The following is a 19,592-nucleotide window of genomic DNA, read 5'->3' as shown; positions in this document are numbered from 1 at the left end:
AAGACGAAGGAGAACAAGAAGAAGAAGACGAAGAAGAAGGTTGGCTCTTGCGGTCATTGTGAGGCATTGTGGACGTCTTTTGCACAAGACTAAGACCCAAACAGCACACAGCACTCCGGGTGAGACGTCGCTAACCCAAGTATAACCTCCCTTGGCTTCTACTCCATCCACACCGGAGACACCACATGGCGTAACACCCTAACAGCCTTCTTAATGGACATGGAAGGAAAAACATTCAGGATGAGAAAATTGCTGGGCCATTGGATCTGTCCTGGCGTCCCCCACCTCTGATTTCGGCCTCACGTTTGCAGTCAGCACTCACCTTGTCTGAATCTGTTCGGATGACCCAAGCACAGCTGACCTGATGATCGTACTGCTCACCACCTGGTGTGTTGGGGTAGCTAAAGGTGCCCGACTGGCCAGTTAGGTAGCCACCGCACACTAGAAGGGAGAAGAGCAGAGGGAGACATTTAATAATGAAAGCAAATTGAAATGTCGCATAACGATATGAGACGATGTACAAATAAATCCTGGTGGGGAAAATCCAAGCACCATGACACCCCATGTGACGGGGGGCAGCACAAAGACCTGCAGATACAAATTGGCAAACCACAAGACCAAAACTAGGCAAAGAACTGAGATGTGAAATCTTTATGTTAAGACCACCAAGAGTCAAATTATTATGTAACAAGCCTGACACGCAAAACGAAACCAAAGTCGTAGAGAACCTCATCTAGAATTCATCAGACCAAAACGAACCAAAGAAAAAGTTCTGAGATTTAATTTGAAGAGCTGATAGCACAGGTGATATTTCAACATCAGATGACCAGGAGGACTTTGGACTTCCATCAGCGTGTGGCACGTGTGGACACAAGAAACTGGACCCCAAATGTTAATTACCTTTACATGTAAACGTGTGCCACCACTCGGCAGATCTGAGAACATCTTCATCTTAACAGCTACAGGCCTCTCAGCAGAGGGAAGAAGATCTCTTGTCATCCAGGCCAGATGTCCTTATGAGCGCTGGGAAGGCTGTGCTCGGTTATGAAATTTGTATTTTTTTGCTTTTCTAAAGTCTTAATTACCTCTTGGGGACAAATGAACTATTATCAGTCTATCTGTTTATTCTGAAAGGTGGCAGCCACGTCACCAAATCCAAAAGGGCATCACCAGGAACAAAGATGACCCATCCTGTTGGAAAACCACGGACAGAGAAAACCTCAAGCATTCTTCAGATCTGTCTATTACATGGTGTCGTACCGAGTATATAGTGCCTTTTCAAATATATCTATCAATCTATTATATAGCGCCTTTCCTATCTATCTATCTATCTATCTATCTATCTATCTATCTATCTATCTATCTATCTATCTATCTATCTATCTATCTATCTATCTATTATATAGTGCCTTACACATCTATCTATCCATCTTATCTTATCATTAACTTAAAAGGAAAAAGACACATTGAGCTTTCCCTGGCTTTAAAATATGACCCCCATTTTTGCCCCCCATGATAGCTCAAGTTGCTTCAATGGTGACGCACAGTAAAAGCAGAACGTAATGAGACAGTCAGCGTTCATTAAACGCCGTGTAATCAAACTATTTCCACACACGTTATCTCTTCAAGTGTCACATTCTTGATTTTTCCAACTAGTCCTCAATCTTTAACACAAGAAGACCCCCAGAGCAAGACACAAGACCAGCTGAGTGGCTCCCAGAAGTCCAGTGCTGTCCACTTCCTGCAGGTCAGAAGACGACGCACCCTCGCGACTGGCAGCCACTTTCCGGCCCGAGACGTCTGCTCTTTTTTACAGGACCACCAATCCTTGAGTTGTTTTGGGTCAAGTTGTTACTTTTCAGCTAAAGTGGGACTTCCATCTTGGACCCACCGCTTCCTCTGATAAGACACCAAATGTATTCCACCTGACCAAACCCAACTTAGTCGCGGCTGGACGCCTTACGATCGTTAAAGGAGTTTATTGAGTTGCGTCTTTGAACTTAAATTTCGCTTAGCATTTGGATTTTGTTCCTTGACCCCCTCTATCCCAGGCCCCCGGTATTCCTGCCTGTCCCACTCCGATCAGCTGCCCTGCCCTGCCCTGCCCCGCCTTGTTGGCGTTCTTCATTTTCAGAGGAGGCTATTCGATTAGTGGATCATCACTCCTGATTTTACTGCCTTGTTTAAAAGTTAATCAAAGGGACCCTGAAAGGTGACCGTGAAAGGCGCTATATACCAGGAGGACAGATTACCGTCACCAAACCTCAGCTGATATTTTATAAGTTCATGCAGAAGAACCAAGCAGGCGGTCAACAGAAAGTCATTTCACCATCGATGGTAGCTCCGCCCACAGTGGTCCGCGTCATTCGGCATTCTACGGTACCTTGTTGAGGGGTCTGACACTGTGGCCCCGTCCAAGAGCTGGTGCAGTTGCAGAAGTAGCCATTGATGCCATCGATGCACTGCCCCCCGTTCTGGCAGGGGTTGCTGAGGCACTCGTTGATGTTCTCTGTGCAGTTGATGCCCGCCCAGCCGGAGTCACAGGTGCACAGGTATCCGGACGCCGTACTCTGGTTGGGACAGAAAAGACAGAAGACATGTAGACGTTTAGAGCCAGCGCCACACTCTGAGCTTCACTGTCTCCACCCGCTGCTTTGCACTGGAGGGGACTCTGGGTGTGCTTGAGATTCACCAGCTTCAAACGCACTGGCAGAGACCACTTGAGACCCCACAAACACTGCCCTGCAGAAAGGGACCAGGAGGTTAACGTGACTCAGGTGTCATGCTGAGGTCGTGACTTGGGAGGTCAGTCAGATCTGCTCGCCAAACCAAAGACAAAACCTTCACTCGTAGTCGTCGTTCTACCAAGAAACTTCTGTCACAGACGTCACCCGAATCTCACATGTCATGCGCTAACATGCTAAACCTTTAGAAACATGGGTGCAATCACACAACAAAATGGTGGTGCCCCCATAAAGTCAAGTCAAGTCAGGGAGCCTACACTGGTACAGCACATTGGCACACCCACCACACAACGAAACAACTCAGGATCCCAGTTGGCAACCCCCCAGGCAGACACGCTGTCCAGTCCCACCCTCTGGAAATGACCCTCTATCTGTCTCAGCTAGTTGTTACGTGGGTGACCCCTTGGCCTGGTTCAGCCACTCAGGTCCCCAACAATGAGGATCTTATGAGCCGGATCACCCTCGGGTAATGGTGCCGTAACTGACGCTCCCTCACAATGCAGGTCATGTGACTCATCTGGGACTCCATGGGCAACACAAAGTCAAACCAGTGGGACCCAAGGACCCTCCAAAGAGACACAGGAGTCCAGTCTTCATCTCAGGTCACTGGATAGCGTCCATGTCTCACAACCATATAGCAAGACAGGAAGCAGCAGGACTCTAAAGACTTGGACCTTCGTCCTTTTGCAGTGATATCAGGACCACCACACACCCCTCTACAGCGACCTAATGACCTCCACATGCTCTCCACATTCTCTGTCTCGACCTTCACTCTGGTGTCTCTTCTCCATGTCACCTCCTCCACTCTAGGTGGCCTTTTTTATGACAAACGTAATACAAAATATCTAAATATTGAAATATAAAAGATGTGATTGGATATTTGGGATATTTTTCTCTGTTGGTTTCTGCTTTTTGGATTTGGATTAGTTTGTTTGTTTGTCTTTGGTTTCCCCCTCTCATGTTATGAACTCCTTAACCAATTCTTAAATTCATTTCTTGTTTTAGTTTTGAATTCTTTTCCCAATAAACTTTATTATTATTATTATTATTATTATTTTATGAGAAACACTGTTACGGCCTTAACTGGGCCAGGGGTTTACTGTACACCTCCTCCCCTCTCCAAAGCCAAGCACCACAGGTTCACCGATGACTTTCACGTTGATACTCACGATGCACTGGCCGTTCACACAGGGGTTATGATGCTGGCAAATGTCGCTGACAGCCGTACAGCCGTGGGGTCCGTATCCGTTACCAGCGTAACCCGGTGGGCACACACAGGTGGGGAGGTTGCTCTCTGTGGATGAGAAGATGAGGAGATGTTTATATTCATAGACGAGAGACACCACGGTTTCCAGTTTGCACAGTGACATTCTTACAAGTTCTGCCGCAGACAAGGGACAGCAGTGTGACACCAAAAATAAAAATGATAATGTGAAAGAAAGAAAGAAAGAAATAAAAAAAGAAAGAAAGAAAGAAAGATGTCTTTTTAGTGAAGCTCTTTAACCTGTTATACCGTATAGTGTCCTTCATATTAATTTGCCTCTTACAGGGTATGTCATATACAGAATGTTCATCTGTTTAACAGCACCTTTCACGTCTATCTATCTAATCATTCCAACTATGCTAAAATACTGTGGCTATGTCTATTATATTGCACCTTATCTATCTATCTATCTATCTATCTATCTATCTGTTATATAACACCTTTCATCTGTCTATCTATTTATCTATTATATAGTGCCTTTCACAGCTATGTTTGTATCTTTCCACTGTAGAGCACATTTCATATTTGTAAAATATAGTATATAGTTCTTTTCTGTGAGTTATACAGTTCTCTTTATATTTGTTTGTCTCTTATGTAGTTCATTTCACATGTATGTTTCTATTTTGTAGTGCCTTTCATATCTGTCTACATATGTATTTATTATACGACAGTTTTCATATATACATGTCTGTGCTACATATATTATATCTACTTAATATATTGTACCTTTTATGTTTGTATAGTGCCTTTCTTGTATAGAACCTTTACTTTCTCTGTATATGTACATATGTATTAAAGAGTGGTTATAATACCAATCTATCTACAGTACTTTAAACTGCCTTTGTATCTAGTAATATACCTGTCATTTATTACTTAGTGATAGATAGATAGATAGATAGATAGATAGATAGATAGATAGATAGATAGATAGATAGATAGATGAAAGGCACTATATAATCGATGGATAGATAGATAGATAGATAGATAGATAGATAGATAGATAGATAGATAGATAGATAGATAGATAGATAGATGTGAAAGGCACTATATAATCGATGGATAGATAGATAGATAGATAGATAGATAGATAGATAGATAGATAGATAGATAGATAGATAGATAGATAGATAGATATAGATAGATAGATAGATAGATAGATAGATAGATAGATAGATAGATAGATGTGAAAGGCACTATATAATCGATGGATAGATAGATAGATAGATAGATAGATAGATAGATAGATAGATAGATAGATAGATGTGTGAGGCACTATATAATCGATAGATAGATAGATAGATAGATAGATAGATAGATAGATAGATAGATGTGAAAGGCACTATATAATCGATGGATAGATAGATAGATAGATAGATAGATAGATAGATAGATAGATAGATAGATGTGAAAGGCACTATATAATCGATGGATAGATAGATAGATAGATAGATAGATAGATAGATAGATAGATAGATAGATAGATACATAGATAGATAGATAGATAGATAGATAGATAGATAGATAGATAGATATTTAGTTCCTTCATTCGGCTCTTCAGTGTCCCTGTTTCTTAATGTATTTTCTGCCCGATGGAGACAGCGGTCCATAAACTCGAGTACCATACCTGGGTTGGGTGCACACGATGCCAGGGGGTGGCAGCCGCCGTTGTTGACAGAGCAGATGCTCGTCTGGGTGCACACTTTGCCGTTCCCTTCATAGCCTGCAGAAGAAATGCAATGACAATCAGAGGTGGACACCAGCTGAGGTTCAACACAAGCCTTTCTTTTGGTCACCTGGTGGGACTTTGCATTGCCCAGTTTGGTCACTGGTGACAGACAAAGTGAGTTTTATTGAGATTTTCTTGGATATCTACGAGGTCCGACACGTAACTCCAGTCGCACGTATCAAACTCCCATCTGGGGGGACTTGTGGTTAGTAAATGTCTGTCCCTCTAAACAGTGAATCTGTTGCTTTGGTGTGTTAAGAGATGCGTGGCAGGACTCTGTCCTCAGCCTTTCAGGACCAGTGAGATATTTGGGGTCCAGGCACGTCATGCAGTATCAGGGAGTCAAGTGAAAGGTGAACCCAGAACAGCAGCAGTGACCACGTAGATCCTGCAGTATCACGGCACTGAATATCCTGGGAATTCTTTAGCATTGACTCGTTTACACGGACAAAGACCACCTCTGAGCAGCAGAAGCACGAGTGGAAGGCGCTGCATGAAGGTCCTGCCGCCGCCACCTTCAATGTTTGAGCAGTTTCACTTTGTTTAAAACTCGAGTCCTGTGTCACATTATTTTTATAATTTTGTTATTTCCTACCACATTGTTTGCTGGGAATGCTTTGTTAATCACGTGCTTTTGTTTTGATGTGTTCTTTATTTATTTGTTGTTAATTCTGTTTGTTGATACCCTGATCAGTATTATGGTGACCTCATTTTGATGCCATGTGGACGCTGGTCATGTGATGCTCAATTGACATGCTGGCTCAGACATGTCACTCCTAACTCAGTACCTAATGTAGTCCCCTCCAGCACCCACCGTGCCCTTAAAGGCTTTCAAACCTCCATCTCTGCCTGAACTCTAATGCCTCCATCTTCTACTCCATTTCCAAAATGAATCTTGTCCCATCTCACCTGTAGACTTTGTTAGCTCCTACCAAATGAGGTCAGATTCTTCCTCTCCCAGTTTCTCAGTAATGGCTGGCCTTCTTCCTCAATCTGAGACAGCTCTGATGATTGTCTCTCCCAGACTTGGCCCTGTCACAGCTCACAGAACTCCGAGGCAGCCAAGGCCTCAAAGCCCAGGGAGGTCTACAATCAGAGGAAGTCCGACTTCCAGCTTTGCAGTCGGCACAAAACCAAGGGAATAGTTCACATGAAAAGGGAGAGGGGAACCAAAAAAAAAAAACCCTTGTCCATTGTAACTTAACAGAGATGGATTAATATTGAAACATTTATTACAAATTATCCAGGAAAACGAATAAATAGGGCAAACAAAACAAGTCCATGATGCAAAGTCCAAACACTTGAGATCGAAAAGAACAGCACTTCCAAAAATGAAATCCAGCAAAATCCAAAAAAGATTTGCATACCCACGAACTAACATTATTTATTTATTTATTAATTTATTAATGTATTAAATTATTTTTAATAATTATTAGTTAATTAATTATTAATTAATTATTTTTATTAACCAACATCAAAGCCTCAACATTAGCACAAATGCCAGCTGTTGTGCAGCACACAGGTGCCATGTGTGCTCATTTAGGCGGGCACCATGCCAGGCATTCATTAGGCTGCTACTTCAGTATTGTCCTGCTCTGGCCAGGGCTTCTTACCCTTTTAATTTTTCAAATATTTGAATTATTTCTGTTTTTATTGTTCGGTTCATTTGTCATTCAGTCAAAATCCCCTTGTGATTAATAAAGTATCTATCTATCCATCTATCTATCTATCTATCTATTATATAGTGCCTTTCATCCATCCATCTATCTATCTGTTATATAGTGCCTTTCATTCTATCTATCTATCTATCTATCTATCTATCTATCTATCTATCTATCTATCTATCTATCTATCTATCTATCTATCTTTAATGCATTTGTGTTTGTGATGTGCTTAACAAAGTTTATGAACTGCTTTTTTAAACGTCTTCCTGGTCCTTGTGTTTAGTGGCTGGTTACCAAAGAGGTGGAGCCACCTGTCAATCTCCTTTGAGGGACCGCCCCCAGCCCTATAAAGGCTCATGGGAATTGCAGTCCCTTGAATTGATTGTTGATTTCTTTGTGAGTGTTGTGAATTGTTATGATTTTTTTTTTATTGTTTGATTTTTCTGTTTTTTTTTTAATATTATTATTTTTGCTTCAAATTATTTTATTTTTGATTAAGTATTCTGGCTCCTGGACTGTGTTTTTTTTAGTCAGCTCCTGTTTTGCCTCTTTCTGCTTTTTTTTTTTTTTTAACATTTCCATTTTGAGGCCTAGTTGGGCCTTAAGCCTCCCATTTTCCTGTGTTAGGCTTGCCTTGACTGAGATCTGTTTTCTTTGTTTTTTTTTTTTTGGTTAGTCTCAGCCATTCGTGTGCTGCTGCAAATAATAAAACTCATTAAATAAAGTTTGTTATTGATCAAAACTCACTTTTAAAATACAAGTTTTTCTGATGAAAAGTCTATTTGAGTTACCACGCGGTTGGCACTTGGAGCAGAAACCCTTTGTGCGCACCAGCTGTGCGACACCCTGGCTGGGCCTACCAAGTACGGCCTTCGTTGTAATCGCCGTTTCTATTTCACCTTTTTTTTTTTTTTTAACATTTTATTAATTTTATTAAAATCAAATAACATTCCATACAAGCAAGTCAAGTTTGTGGTGGTGGTACACTAATCCTGGAGAGACGTTCAGATGGTTCTACACGTTTTAGACGCGACCCTCAATAGAGCTGATAAGAAACACGAAGCGAAAGCGAGAGACTGCGATCTGCTCGTATTTGGTGAGACGGCCCTGAAGACGTTTAATGAGACAGCTCATCGGTGACGTCCCTCTACAGATCTCCTTCTTGACTTAACGCTTTAAACTCAGCCCTATTGTTTTAGACCTGCCGGCAGGATTGAATGATAACATTTTTTCAAACACTACATGACATCATTCATTTCCAACTTCAAGCTCTAATTAAACAACAGTGTTTGGTTGTTGGGCGACACGGTGGCACAGTGGGTAGCGCTGCTGCCTCGCAGTTAGGAGACCCGTCTGGGTTTGCTTCCCGGGTCCTCCCTGTATGGAGTCTGCATGTCCTCCCCGTGTCTTCGTGGGTTTCCTCTCACGGTCCAAAGACATGCAGGTTAGGTGGATTGGCGGTCCTAAATTGTCCCTAGTGTGTGCTTGGTGTGTGCGTGTGCCCGGGGTTTGTTCCTGCCTTGTGCCCTGTGCTGGCTGGGATTGGCTCCAGCAGACCTTCGTGACCCTGTGTTAGGATATAGCGGGTTGGACGATGACTGACTGACTGACTGTTTAGTTGTTAAAATGTCGTATCGGATCCCCCAATTCCACGTTGTAATGTTTTCTTTGTCCCCTCACAGATGGCCGAATTGCTGTGTCACAGCTGGGCCTGGCACCCCAAATCAGATTCAGTTCAATCCGGCCAAAGAGAGACATCCAGAATAGAGTCCATCTTTTAGAATCACGCAGTTGTAATTGTAACAGAAATCGACGAGTATCCCCCTTGGAGATCGATGCCCTCGTGATCGTCTATAAAATGACTTCTCGATGCCCCCTTGAGCGTGGCACTCCTAGGCCAGTGCCGCCTTTCTTGAACGTCCTGATACAATCTGACGTACGTATTATCATCTCCTAAATGAGAGGCATTTCGTCTTTCGGTTCTGCGGGTCTCCTTTTCGATTCTGGTAGAGCAGCTTTGGACTCGGACTTTGGTTTAGCGATTCGGCGTTGGCACACGTGGCAGGTGACCTCCTGGTTTCGACCCTCAGTTTGTTTCCTGAGCGCCCCTTCATCTCCTGGATTGTCTCTCTGTCTCTGCTCGGCTAACTCAAGCACTGCGGGTATCTTCTGACCCGACTTTTGTTTTACGTTTCCTTTGACTTGGACTTCAGTTTCACGTCTTGGCCTTTTCTTCTTCCACGTTGGCGTCTCTCAGACTAACACGTTGTCTTGTTTTATTCTCGTTTCCATGTCTGTTGCCTTTTCCCTGTCCTGGTCCATCAGGTCTTTTTTCTCTGCCGCAAACAAAACCAAAATGGAAGTCCTAACAACTATCAGTCCCGTCCTTACACTAAGCCAAAAAAAAAATCCCAAGACCCTTGGCTGGCAGAGAGTAGAGCGGACCACCATCTTGAAGGACGTGAGTGTGATGAGCCCAATGGTAAAACACGAGGGCAGAGCCTGGAGCTGGGCGATAAACAACACGGCCACCAACGTGTAAATGGAGACCGGAGAGATGTCCCCGCCCACCTTGAACTAAAGCAGCCATGGAGTGGCACCACGATGACAAGGACATCGCCGAACTGAACGAGTAACGATAAGACTAGCGAGTAATTAAAACTAACAAGTAGAACGCAACCTGCAGAGTGTCGTGATTGAGGCTTCATGGCCTGTTTCGTTAAGAGAAGCCATTTGCGTACCGTTGTCAGGGTCACGTCTCTCGTCTCTAGGGGTGTGGTCTCCGGGGTCGTGACCTCGACGTGATCAACACCCGACACAAAAGGCGAGCCTGTCACTTGTCACCTCATCCGATCTGCAGATAGAATTCCTTACGTCCATTTTGATCTTCTGTGCTTTCCTTTCTGCTTACGACTTATTGCCTTTTTATTTTTTTTCGTCTCAGTTACGGTCGCCACGGTTTAATTTTATTTTGGCCTTTTGTGCTTCTTCTCTGCTTACCCTCAAATTCAGTTCTCCCGTTCCCCTGCTGAATCGGGACACAACCATTCAAGAGGCTCCCAAAATGCATTGACGGCCCCCAAAGGGTCCTAAAAGTGTGCCCGATGAAAAACCCGTCAAGTACGGCAGCCTACCTGGTGGGCACGGCCCGCAATGGAAAGACCCCATCGTGTTCAGACACTGGACCATGGGAGAAACCGAACAGCCGCCATTGTTGGTCTCACATTCATTGATGTCCTGGCACGAGTAACCATTTCCTTGCCAACCTGTAAAACAAAAAGAGACCTCCAAATGTGGTGTGTGGTCTGCTGTGAAGCACCATAATGAAGCAGGGAGGGCCCCCCAAACAAAGATTGAGGCTCATTGACGGCTCCCGCTGAACGTGGTTGGCGCCGGTGGTCTGATGGACACTCGCGATCACCAAAGGAGCAGGTCTGGACGTGTGGGCCATCGGCAGGAAGATTTAAACACGGTGTGTGTGTGTGTGTGTCTGCTCAAGTGACTCTCCATGAATGTGACAACGACCTGAGTCACACACAAGCTGGCATCTCGACAACAAGTGACGGCTGGCAGGTGTGTGTTACTATTACACGTCACCGCCATTTGGTGACACTTCACCGGCCACCATAACACATCAGAATGGGAGAAAAGCAAAGCGGCTCACAAACCCAGGAGGCAAATGGAATAAGCCGTCAGTCACCAAGTCCACCAGGTCCTGAAAGTCAGAGAGAGAAGAAGGATCCAAGTCCTCGTCCCCAACCCGTTTAGTGTGCAGCTGTGTCTAACGTCTGGCCGGCCCCTTCATGTCTGCCCATAACGAGGTATCATAAGGTGGGCTTCAGAAACTCAAACACCCTGGCCAACCTGTGAGGTTACTTGTGCAAACTTCATGCTGCAGCCTCCCTCATCAATCCCAAGTGAGATGCCGTCACTCCATCAGAACAAAAGAAATCTGACAAACGAGAGGAGACCAAGAGTCCATCAGGCTCGTTTGTTTAGCTGATAGCCAAGCGGACCCCCGTATCTCGTGCAGCTCCTTCTGCAGGTTTCTGCTTCATCTCAATGTCTCAGTAGTTTGCTCCAGACGACTACGTACGGCTCTTGGTTATCGCCTTTCCATTCACAGTTTCCCTCCACTTACCTGCAGGACAGGAGCCACAAAAGAAGGAGCCGATGGTGTTGAAGCACTGCACTGGGGGGGTGGCTGAGCAAGGGGGGTTTGGAAGGTTACATTCATCGATGTCGGCCGTGCAGGCGGGGGACCCCGCTGGTGACGTCCACCCGCTGTCACAAATGCACTTGTAGCTGGGCTGGAGGGACAGGGGAGAGAAAAAGAGAAAGTAAATGCATGTGGAGGGGGCAAAAGTCTGAGATGTGGAGGGGATTCCAATCAATCAATCAATCAATCAATCAATCATTCATAATCCAGCCCAGTATATCCTAACTACAGGGTCTCGGGAGTCTGCTGGAGCCAATCCCAGCCAACACAATCAATCAATCAATCAATCAATCAATCAAAGGCAGCTTCTGTTCAGGTGGAAGTACTTCCTAAATAAAACCAACACGGTTTATGAAGTATATGAAGTCTAAACTCCCCCCTTGTATCCCCTCCATTCTATTAAAGGCTGGAATAAACAATTTACACTGACATGAAATGGACACCAAAAGGGCGCCCCCTGCAGGCTGCTCCAGTCTCTTATGAAATGCATTCATTTACGCAGATGCTCCTTAAAGGAGGGATGAACAAAGGGAGCAGTCCTGTGCCAACCCCATCTTATGCTGTTTCTAACCCTCTCTGTTATCGAGCTACTAACCACTCAACCCACCTGCCCATGCCACCACCACCACCACCACCACTAACTGCCAAGCTTGAAAGACACTGGCAGCAAGTGGGCCATTAGTCACCCACCCTGGGCTACCTGACAGTCAGAGGACACCCCACAAAGACACGGCGCCCTCTGGTGGCCTATGATGCTACTGCACTCTTCAGCTGTGGCCTACTATTCAGGTGTCAGGCACTGGTGGTCTTCATCATGATGCCTTCTGTAACCCTAAGGATGAAAATGATGCCCTTTGCCCAACCCTTGAGGGGGCAGCGGGAGCTGATCACAGCAGTCATTGGGCACAAGAAGGGGCACCACTCCAGCGTGGCTCTCTAAATGTGGTGCCTCAGGTTTTCGTTCATGGTTACCACTCATTGGTGGCAAACACTTGATGGGAGAGTAAACAATGGGTCTTTAAATAAAGAGGGGCAACAGTAAAGGAGTTTAAAATCAAGTTAAGGGGACATAACCGTGGCAGTTCACCGTCGAGGCAAAACTTATTATCAGCCACTAAAGTCAGAAGTGATTTGAAGTGTGGCGTGGCATTGACGCCCGAGAGGTCATATGCCTGGCATTTGGGGTCAAGGTGGCACATCTGTCACACTGTCACTCCGCCTGTCATTCACAGCGTTTTACCTGCCCAGGCTGCAGTCGGTCGGAGTCAATGCAGAGGCCGTGATCACAGAGGGCCTGAGAGCTGCCCTGGCAGTCGTCATAGCGGGAAGTGCAGTGGGGTCCGTACCACTCGGGGGTACACTCACAGCTGTGAAGAGCAAGGAGATGGAAAGGTCAGTTTGCATGTCGAGGATGAGAAAAGCAGCAGCATCTTAACGTCAAACACCAAAGGAGCATCTCGACTACGTGACGGGCTCGGGCCTGCTGGCACACCAGAGGGTCTCTGACAGTGCGGCCCCCTCCTTACTGCTGGTTCACTAGTGTACACCACTGAGCGAGCCCCAGACACGTTCCTGACGGTTGTGCCACACTGTAAAGCACCTTTGGGCAGCATTCACTATGGAGGGGGACACGTTTTATTTGAACTCAAAGCTATTTCTTCATAATTTGCCACATAAAGAGACCCCCGTTCACCCCTGGCTGAGCTCACAGTAGCTGGTGGCTGTCACCTGATGCAGGTCCCTGTCATGTAGATACGACGCCATCAATAAAGTTTTTCTTTTTTTTGTCTTGCCCCGGTGCAACAAGCGAAGGCCGTGACACGTGTCGCCGTCAAGTTAACTCAGATAAGTCCATTCATGTCCATCTGTCCAGTGATCTCATCAGTTAACAAGGACAGACGTCAGCAGCAGCCTCCCACCCATCCACCCATCGTCCAAGCCCACCTTATGCTGAGTAGGGTCGCAGAAGCTGCAGAAATCCCAGCCAGCAGAGGGTGCAAGGCAGGAACAACCCCTGGGTGGGCCACCAGACCATCGCACAGAGCTGCAGTTCTTTCATTTTAACCCTTAAACCACCACATACTGGGGGGTTAATGAACCCCTTGGACGCCAAATACTTTTTTATTTAAGGAAACGTCAAAATTCACCAAGAAAACGTGAAGTTTTATGGGAACACAATGCAAAGAGCATCACAATTACTGCAACTCTGATCGTCTTACACACTAAACTGAAAAACTGTAAAGAAAACGACTGCAACAATCTGTTATTGTGATATGCAGAAGGTGCGAGTGACGCCATTGATGACATTCAGGAATCACCGACTGCACCAACTGCGCTTGAACTGCTGGCACTCATAGGCCAATGCTGACCAACACCCAGGGACAGGTATGCTGCAGGGGGCGCCAGTGGTCACGAGCTGGCTGCTCGATGAATGGACGGCACGGACTGATCAGCTCCGGCCTGCTGACAAACTGCACTGGGAAGCGACTCGAACCAGTTACGGCGGTTTAAGGGTTAAAATGGTGGTGAAAGGTCGCGGGAGTCCAGCGTGAACACGAAAGCCTTCAGACTCACCGAATACCATTGAAGCAGGCAGCCCCAGAGAAGGCACTCGGAGTCTCAGGACAGGCGGCCGAATCGGGCGCACACAGAGACTCAACTCGGATGGCACAGTGAGCCCCCAGCAATGGGCACCTTTCACTTTTATTCTCATTCTTATCATTTCAGCCATTATTCTTCCTCATCTGACTTCTAGCACTCCACTGTTCCAATCCTGCCTCTGACTCTTAGCTGACGGGGTCTCAGACCCCGCGCTGTCCATCTGATCTGTTTGATACGGGGGGGGGGGGGCTATTTGATTTTACAATCAAAGAGGGTCCCATATCTTCGGCTCTCCAGCACGCCTGACCTTTGACTTATGAACTATCAGTGTTTTTAGGCTCATACAAAAAAATCTAAATATATGTAGGCACTAGGGGGCTCCACCCCCCCACTCACGCCACTCGCCATCCCCCAGGATTGGTTAACCAGATATACGATTTTCATGGAAATTGTTACATTATTTACACTTTTACTTTGAAATTTCAGTTAAACGATATTTGGAATGAACATTTCTTTAAGATCACATTGAATTTGGATTCTGTGTTTGGAATGACATCTTGACAGCGCGATGTATAACTGGCCGTGAGTGCATTTCATTTCTTTCTCTCTAATAAATAAACCGACTTTTTCAGAGTATTTATATCACCGTACCTGAGTGTGAATCACAGGAGTACAGCAGCTGATCAGAAAGAGAATTATCAGGATACAGCATCAAGCACATGCTGCCTCAGCCATGCACACAGTCTATTTGAACTCCTTCCATACGACAAATGCTTCAAAACCTTTCCTGTACGGACCTCGCGGTTCACACACAGTTTCATCCCAAGAACTTTAAATGCACTCAATCAGTCCATCGAGTGCTCCTTGTAGAACTGTTAGGACTTATAAGTACAATCACCTCACTGTAAACTTGCGATACAGTTATAATATTACACAACCTGCGCCACTTTATAAAGTGCGTACTTATATATGATGACGATATCATTTTAAGATGAAATGCAGCAAAATATGTTGAGTATATTATATAGATAAAACTTTAACTTCATTTAAATAATCTATATTGTTAATAATTAAAGGACGCGGTGTTGCTACGCTAGAAAGGATCCGTTCACAGATTGTTCCTGCCTCGCGCTGTATTCTTGCTGGTGCTGACGTGACACTGGAAGGACAGATGGACAGAATAATTAAACACGTACTACGAAGATATTTCAATGTGCCTTAAAAGTTTTGAAGAATTAGCCTTCTCAGCTTACAGATGGCTTAACGTCAGTCATAGAGCTGACTGTGTGGCGATTGGGTGTTTGGAGAAAGAAAAGGAAGGACAGGAATTGGAGGTTAGTATGTTTGAAAGAGACAGGACTGCTGCTATAAAGTATTTTATCGAAGGTCGCGCACGGCGCATCAAGCATCTTGTGTGAGACACGAACAATCACTGCGCCACCGTGTCCCATATTTAATAACCTGCTTTAACTCCAATCATCATGAAAATGATATCACGTATACATCTCAGTATTTGAGTTATTCAGAGAGCTGTAATATCACGAATGTCATGGATTCTGTGTCCTGTCGGAGGAAGAGAAAGCCGGTTTAAGAAGCATGTAGTGATTCACACACACAGAGCTCATAGAAGATCAAATACAAAACAAAGCATTTAACGTGCTACTTTAATTACGATGAGATTTGAGAAACTGGTAAATTAAACGATTTTAAAGATGACGTTTATGATGTTCTACTTTAATGACAAAATAAACTACGTGATTAAAGTGGAAATGTCGAGATTGAAGTAGGTTAAAGGTCAGGTTTATAAGACTGTGGCAGGACCAGCAATGATGCATGGAGCTGAGACACGGGCAGTGAAGGGAGCACAGCGGGAGAAGTTGGCAGAAATGAAAATGTGGAGACGTGTGGAGTTACAGAAAAGGACAAGAATCAGAGGTCCACCAGAAGTGGCAGAGACGTCTAAGAAAGTGCAGGAATGTAAGCGGAAGTGGTATGGACGTGTGATGAGGAGACACAATGGAGATGTGAGCAAAAGACTGATGGGAATGGAAGTCCAGTGGAGGAGAAAGCGAAGGAGGACAAAGTGGAGGTTCTGAAGGAAAAGGGCCTGACGGAGGAGAAAGCGGTGGTCTGAGCTGTTTGGAGAAGGATAATGAAGGACAATAAATCCACACAGAGGGAGGAGAAGAAGAAGAAGAAGAAGAAGAAGAAAAGGTGAGGAGCCACAAAAAGGAAGAAGAAAAGATGAGGAGCTATAAAGAAGAAGAAGAAGACTAAGAAGAAGTGTGAAGCCAACTGGCCTTCCATGTACTGCGTTGGGCCTCGGATTTTATATTTCATTTTTCGTCATTTCCCTTTCTTTGCTCTTTATGTTTTTGCAGGTGACGGTGTCGTCCGGTTTGGCCGAGGCACCTGAGCATTCAGAAGGTGGTGTAACACTCCTATCTCCCTCCACAGGGTCACATTCGTACCCCCCATCTATCTATTAAGTAGTGCATTTACCGTCTAAATATTATTTAGGTTCTCCTCTGTCTGTTATATAGCGCCTTTCATATGCCCCCGCCCATCCTATGCCAAAGCAGAGCCCCCATTACCTGTAGCTCCCGTCTGTGTTCCTGCAGTTCCCTCCATTTTGACAGGCCATTGGGGTCCCGGCGTACACCTGACATTCATTGACATCCTCCGAGCAGGTGAGACCCTGGAAAAGAAAACAGGACATCAGAGAAGTGAAGGTCCATGAAGAGACACCAAATGGACACCAGGGGACAATAAACAGCCGGTGCAGGACAATATGCTGAAAGGACATCACAACTCTCATCGTTGGCCAGCGGGGTTAACATAATGGACGTCAGCCCTATGGGACCCCCTCAGAGTCTGACATGGGGTGTTGACTGTGAAGATAAAATGACACAAATGGACAAACTCCTGCCTCAGGTCAGAAGGGGGCACTCTGAGCCACCGGGGTCCCTCTGCTTGTTCTTGGGCTGATGTGCTGAATGGCATTTCAGATTTGTCATCCTCGGCCGTCTTTTGCCCGAGGGCTTTACTTGGACGAATATTTCTAATATTTCAACAACTCACACATCACAACAGGACCGACGTGGGCACCAAACGAACGAAAAGCCCAGCGGCCACAGCAGAGGGCACTAAGGCTGATTGATGGCCCTTCCTGGAGTGAATTCCAAACTGAGGACTGTCATTTGAGGTCACCGCACTTCACCTCTCGTGCGTCTGCTGGACTGAAACATTCTCTTTACTCAGGACAGTCGGTGTGTCTCAGAGAACGAGAGCAGACCAACCGTGGAGAAGGAGAGCAGACCTCCACCACCAAGTGCCGCCTTCACCTGGCAGTGCTCAAATGCATGAGGACACTTTCTACTTTCTCAATTGCTTTTCTGTAATGAAGATGTCACAGCTAAGGCAGTGTAGCACAAGAGTGTCATTTGGGATTTAAACACGAGAAGACGTCAAATATGGAATTACCCACAATGCACCTGGTCACTCTTACAGATAATCAGAGTGCAAACATACTGAGCTTTGGCTTGAGGACACCAGGCCAGTGATGGACATTTTAATGATTTAGTCCCATCACACTCTATCAGATGACAATGAAGAGACAAAGAGGAGAACAGTAAACATCACCAGTTAGTCAGCACTGTCACCCTGAAGTCACAAACTAGAATGTCAAACAACCATTGAGAATAAATAACCACTGCAATGGATGCATCCTCACCCTCCAGTTATCTGGACAAATGCAGTGAAAAGCACCCAGTAGGTTCAAACAGGTCCCAGAATGCTGACAGGGATTACTGGTGCAGGACCGCTGCTGGACAACCTGAAAAAAGAGAGAAGATGACGCGTGAGGACAGAGAGTGACATGGGCAGCGTGAGTACAAGCGTGACTTCAGCAAAACTGGACCACCAAAAACACAAAGTCACACAGTGGGGGCTACAAGCAAGAAAAGAGAGGAAGAGGTGACGAGTCACAAGCTGTGATATAGCGCCTTTCATATCCATTTACTATGTGGCGCCTTTCAAATCTAAATATGATATACAGCCTCCTATCAGTCTTACTGGCATATAGCGCCTTTGAATACTGACTATAAACTGACCTGTCTGTCTGTGTGTCTGTTATACAGACTATCTATCTATCTATCATATAGTGCCTTTCACTCTATCTATCTATCCATCTATCATTTAGCAATCTATCTATCTTTCTATCTATCTATCATTTAGTGATCTATCTATCATATAGTGCCTTATCTATCTATCTATCTATTATATAGTGCCTTTCTATCTATCTATCTATCTATCTATCATATAGTGCCTTTCACTCTATCTATCTATCATATAGTGCCTTTCACTCTATCTATCTATCTATCTATCTATCATATAGTGCATTTTACTCTATCTATCTATCATATAGTGCCTTTCACTCTATCTATCTATCTATCTATCTATCCCCTTTCTGTAACGCCCCTTGACCCCATTCTAATTTGTCATCTTTCACCTTTTGCCCGGCAGTGTCAGTTGACCTTCAAGATGCTCCTCATTGCTAATTTTTAACTGATGGCAGATCATATTCATTAACCTGAGCTGTCTGCTCACACTGAGTAACTAAGAGTGGGCTTTGCTCCGAGGACGGCCCTGATCATCCCTTGCTTTTGATTCTGGGGTCTCCATTCCACTGATGTGATTCGTTTTCACAGCTGGCTCGCTCTGTGATCGATGCCCACCCTGATGGCTGATGCCCACCTGTGTGGTTATCTTGTCAGCTCCACTGCTTGACCCCTCATCTCTGTGCTGCTCGTTTGAACACAAAGCGGCCCCCCTGTGGCTCATAGTTAATGTTTGTGAGGGTCTAAGAGAAGTTTAAGAATACAAACCCATTAACAATAAAAAAGAACAGGAAATGAATAATGGATAAAATAAAAGTTTCTTTCTGAAGGGCACTACAACATACACTATAACCTCCCGTGTGACCAATGAGCAGTCCTGGGTATCCCCCTGTGCAGATGATGACCCTTTTAGGCAAAATCTGCCTGGCATTTTCTGACATTTTAATTATTTGTTTAATAAATTCCTTAAATATGAAGTATCTTTGTTCTCGGCCCTGACATTTTTACGTTTTTCTCCTCGCTCCTTCCGATATTCCTTTCCAATTTTAAAAGCCAGAGTGGCCAGAGGCCTGCACCTCAGAGTTGGGGTAAGGATGCCTTGTGGTGGGCCCAGACCTACAATGAGGGCAGGCCTGACTCTTTAATTTCAGGAATCATAAGGTTGACTTTTAAACGTTTCTAATGTTTCACTTGCTGACCCTTCATGTTCTGCTCTGTCTGGCTGCCACCTTCCATTGCATGTGCCGCCGTCAACC

General features: G+C 45.0%; 1 protein-coding gene across 1 annotated transcript in view; it reads right to left on the bottom strand.

Moving 5' to 3' along the window:
• The window catches only part of cubn (cubilin (intrinsic factor-cobalamin receptor)), a 279,179-nt gene that overhangs the window by 245,211 nt on the left and 14,376 nt on the right, over positions 1 to 19,592 (bottom strand). The window contains 9 exon segments of the mRNA XM_039754274.1: positions 323 to 441; positions 2,384 to 2,570; positions 3,914 to 4,038; positions 5,633 to 5,728; positions 10,533 to 10,664; positions 11,540 to 11,708; positions 12,858 to 12,984; positions 16,813 to 16,916; positions 17,952 to 18,053. Coding sequence (XP_039610208.1) covers positions 323 to 441; positions 2,384 to 2,570; positions 3,914 to 4,038; positions 5,633 to 5,728; positions 10,533 to 10,664; positions 11,540 to 11,708; positions 12,858 to 12,984; positions 16,813 to 16,916; positions 17,952 to 18,053 — 1,161 coding nt within the window.

Source organism: Polypterus senegalus, chromosome 5, assembly GCF_016835505.1.
Source record: "Polypterus senegalus isolate Bchr_013 chromosome 5, ASM1683550v1, whole genome shotgun sequence".
NCBI lineage: Eukaryota > Metazoa > Chordata > Cladistia > Polypteriformes > Polypteridae > Polypterus > Polypterus senegalus.
The sequence above is the reverse complement of the archived record's forward strand: the minus strand, read 5'-3'. Positions and strand labels throughout refer to the sequence as shown.